Source organism: Lipotes vexillifer, unplaced genomic scaffold (assembly GCF_000442215.2).
Source record: "Lipotes vexillifer unplaced genomic scaffold, Lipotes_vexillifer_v1.1 scaffold259, whole genome shotgun sequence".
NCBI classification, from domain to species: Eukaryota; Metazoa; Chordata; class Mammalia; order Artiodactyla; family Lipotidae; genus Lipotes; species Lipotes vexillifer.
The window spans coordinates 745,872-750,231 of record NW_006797031.1 but is presented as its reverse complement, the minus strand read 5'-3'; the positions used below and the strand labels follow the sequence as shown (position 1 = coordinate 750,231).

The window sequence follows — 4,360 nt, the reverse complement described above, 5'->3', positions numbered from 1 at the left end:
CCTACATGTGATGAGAAGTGGTTAAGTTGATCTCCCTGTGGAAACCAACAGCATAATGCTGAAGCACAATTCAGTAAAAGCTGTTCTACAAGGGATCAAGGTAATGTGGTCAAGTACACTGCTCTCTGATCATTTTAATCCAAGGGTAAAGTTGAGAATAGCCAGGATTTAGAGTTGGAATAATAATAAAACAGCTCTCCAGGTATATACATTTTTAGTTTAAAAAAGCACAGTATTATTAAAAGATTTAAGAAAACTAGTAGAGGGGTGTGTGTGTGTGGTGTTTGTTTTGTTTAATACACAAACTACAGAAATGCATAAGAGTTTACCTGAAGGGGGCATGATTTTTTTATGATTTAGAAGAATGGATGGCTGTTAGATCCTTCAGCTAGTCCTGGGGATGAGACAACAGACATGAGTAGGGTTTACTGACTAGACTTGGCTTCAGTAGGCACTTGGTCTCATAATGTTCTTTTAATGCTAAGGAAACAAGATCAGATATAAAACTCTAATCATGAATTTTCAGTTGCTTAAATTCTGTATCTCAGATCAGCCAACTACTTAGTGGTATAATTTGAAAATGAAGGACCATAAGGAAGAGTGTGGCTTAAAATTAAGCCGTAAGATTCATTTGACTGAACCAAGTAATTTTGTTCACCAGCCACAGGAGAAGGGTATAGTTCTCTTATATAGTGAAAATTAAGAATCTTATTAAATATGTTGGAATATTAATGGGCCACCCCAAGCTTGGCAGAGGGGTGAGCTGAAGGAGGAGCCAACGAGGCCAATTTTCAAATTTTTAAAAATAGTTCTAGGGCTGCACACATCCAGTAATCGAAGTCTTATAGAACCATAAAGCATAAATATGGTAATTTTCGCCTGGAAAATTTTTAAAAGATAGTTCTGTTCATTACAGCTTTAAAAATAAATACGGGTAGAATTTTGGTAATATCCCAGGCAAGATTGTGTTAGCTATTCTCCAGCTCTGGGGAGCATTATTCATATAGATTGATCAAGTAGCTCCTCTTGGAGTTGGAAAGTGCTGCAGCTCTGATCTCAAGTGGCCCTTTGCGGGGGGGGGCAGGTATTCCTTAAAATAATGTAAGATAAATGGAGAAAATAGCATGCTGGGTAAGAATTTAAAGTCAACCCCCCACACTCTCAATCTAAATTCCATGAGGGCAGAGACTGTGTTGTTCACCATCAAATCCCTAGCACAAAAATATTTTTGGGTAAACGAATGAAGGTAGTGAGCTCTGTCAGGAATCTAGTCATAGAAATTTCACCAGAAAGTTGAACATCATCTTATTATTATTAAGAGAACAGAGTCTTTCCTGGGAATTAACTTCCCTCTCCCAGTTATAAGGCAGTTTTGACATGACATAACTAGAACTAAGTGGTTGTAGATGTCAGGGAATACATTTAAAACCTGTAGCCTAAGAATGAGTCCAGAGTGTGTCAACTTATAGTGGTCTCAGTAGCTAAAATGTGCCATTTGCATAGTAAGGTTTATTTGTACTCTTGGTTAGACTTGTAAGTTTCACATCTTACAAACAGCCACAGTAAACTTTGGAGCCAGCCTAAATTTGGATGAAGGGGGAAGACTGCTGAGGGATGCTGAATAGTGGCTAATAGAGAAGAGGAAAGGTTTAGCTTCCCCTTATCCCTGTCACCACCTCTGTATACCATCTTTTTAAAATACATATAATGAAGAGTGATTAACAGGGAAGTTAAATGTTTGTGAATGTTAGAGTGGATCTAGAGTAGAAATTTTTTTACTTTTAAGAAATCTTAAAGGAGAACACTAGGTTAAAGTGTGAGTGAATGATAGGAAAGATTGAGAGCTACAAACAGGACATTGAATAAAATCTTTTAATTAGAAAAACACTTGTAAGGAAAATGCAATTATTAGAGAAATGTGTATTAGAAAGGAGTCAATGTTTTACAATATGTAAATTGTTAGAACTCAACAAAAGTAGCTTGAATCTTAGCTTCTTAGAGTGTAGAGACCTCTGTAAGATCTGTGTGGTTTTTGTCCTCACTTTTCATCTTCCAGATAGCAGATGAAATGCACTTGAAATTCAAATGATTGGGAATTTGAATTCCCAAGGAGGAAAGAGCAAGTACCAGGCTGATTAAGCACAAACTGCTGCCTGACCTTAGAAATTGTGACAGACTTCCTGCCAGGCATACTTTAAGTTCAGCCAAAACCCAGACAATTAGAAGAGGTATTAGTATTAATTAGTCCATGTGGGTCTAAAGGATCTAAGTATAGGTCTAAAGAAGGGTGAGAGTTATAAAGTAGCACGTTTAGAGCTTGCCAAAAATGAAAACAGCCTCCAACTCAAATTGGCTGCCTTCAGTAGTAAGTTCTCAGTCACTGGAGGTTTATAAGTTAGAGTTCTGTTGATACATCTGGATCAAGGATTAGCAAAAGTAAGACCTCCACTCGGACATACTTAAACTGTGGCAGAACCTTCAAAATGAATACACTCCTTTTTACCGGTCTTGACATGGTTTTTATGGTATTTCACAATCAGGCCAGTCGGTCTATAGTGACACAGGAGAGTGAATCAGTTTATCATTCCAAAACAGATTGTTTCTAACAACTTACAGTTCTGAGTTCAGAAGGATTGTGTGACCATAGAGAAAGGAATGCTGGATCTGGTTTAACTCCTGGTTCTGGAGTGGAAATGAGGGTGGGAAGATCAGATGAGATTGTGAAATGTGTAACGTTTATCATTTCACTTCAGAAGTAATATTAAATTCAGCTCTTCTGAAAAGAAGTGGGGTTTTTTTCTTTATTTATAAAATTTAAATAAAATCTTAAGCTCTTATAGTTAAAGTTTTGAGTTAACTCTTTTGTTTTTCTTCCTAAAAAAGCATTCACAGCTCTGATGGAGGGCAAAATCAATAAGCAGCTGAAGAAAGTTCTGAAGAAAATAGTTAAAGAAGCCCATGAACCCCTGGCTGTAGCTGATGCTAAACTAGGAGGTGTCATAAAGGTAGAGTTATAATTTTCTTTTATGCCTGCTGATCAGAGGTCACCATACAGCATAAAGACTACAAAGCCTAGCCTTTGCAGTGAGTTATCTTTTTCCCCTACGCTACATAATAATTGGTTTCCAATATGATTATCAAAACTAAGGTTATATAAGTGATGCCCCAAAATGATAACACTTTATGTATATCCTGGCATATTTTTGCTTAGTGACATTTTTTTCCCTTTCAACATAAATCACATTTCTTTTTTATTGTATGTGTTTATTAGAAAACTTTAGTAGGGAGTAGAATTGCTAAGGTTAAACATAAAGTGAGAATGGAAAGAAAGGCTGGATATGTAGGCTCCCAAACATGCAAGGCAGAAAATTTTAGAGGCCAGTTGCGATACTTTGTATGTATGTATGTATGTATTTATTTTTGGCTGCATTGGGTCTTTGTTGCTGCGAGCGGGGGCTACTCTTCATTGCAGTGCATGGGCTTCTCATTGCGGTGGCTTCTCTTTTTGAGGAACACAGGCTCTTGGCACGTGGGCTTTAGTAGTTGGAGCACACAGGCTCAGTTGCGATGCACGGGCTTAGTTGCTCTGCGGCATGTGGGATCTTCCCGGACCGGGGCATGAACCCATGTCCCCTGCATTGGCAGGGGGGGGCGCCCCCACCCCCGCACCCCGGGAGCCCACTTTTTTTTTTTTTTTTTTTTTTTTTAAATTGAAGTATAGTTGATTTACAGTCCTCTCGTTCTTGAAGTAAGGATCAATTCTAGGTGTTTGGAGGTAGGAAAGTGCTGAAGAGATTAGAGGGGGTTTTTTTTATTTTGAGGTAGGATTGTGAATTAAATAAGTTTGTTAGGGTAGATTATTTGTAATACCGTCAGGTAATTAAGTTTTCAGTGATATCAATTTCTATCTTCATCCTTTGAAGTGTGTACAAGTCTTAGTTTATATTTTTCTGTTAAAAATGTTAAATTTTAGCATAATAAACATACAGAAAGGCACATGGGACAGCAAATTGCTGGCTGGTGGGATTATGAATATCTTTAATTTTTTCTTTTCAGTTTCTCCTTTTGAAAAACTTAAACACTGGTTGTCTCTTGTATGCATACTAAATATTTGTTTCTTTAAATGTGATGCAACATACACAATTTTGCATGCTTGTTATTTGCATTTGATGCAATAGAACTGTAAATTTGTATGGAGTTAGCAAATACACTGCAAAGTGAAAAAAATGAAGGCGTCCGGAACAGATTCATCCTGTTTGCCTGGGGTGTGTAAAAACTTAAATTTTATAAAGATTTATGTATGTGTGTACACATATACATTAACATTAGTATAGATTTGGAAGTACTTCAGGGATCCTAA

General features: G+C 37.1%; 1 protein-coding gene across 2 annotated transcripts in view; it reads left to right on the top strand.

The window, feature by feature from the left end:
• NOP58 (NOP58 ribonucleoprotein) overlaps window positions 1-4,360 on the top strand; it is a 26,337-nt gene that overhangs the window by 8,046 nt on the left and 13,931 nt on the right. For both annotated transcript variants that reach the window (XM_007469181.1, XM_007469180.1), the window contains exon 4: window positions 2,884-3,005. In XM_007469181.1, the coding sequence (XP_007469243.1) occupies window positions 2,884-3,005 (122 nt within the window). The remainder of the gene's footprint in view (window positions 1-2,883; window positions 3,006-4,360) is intronic.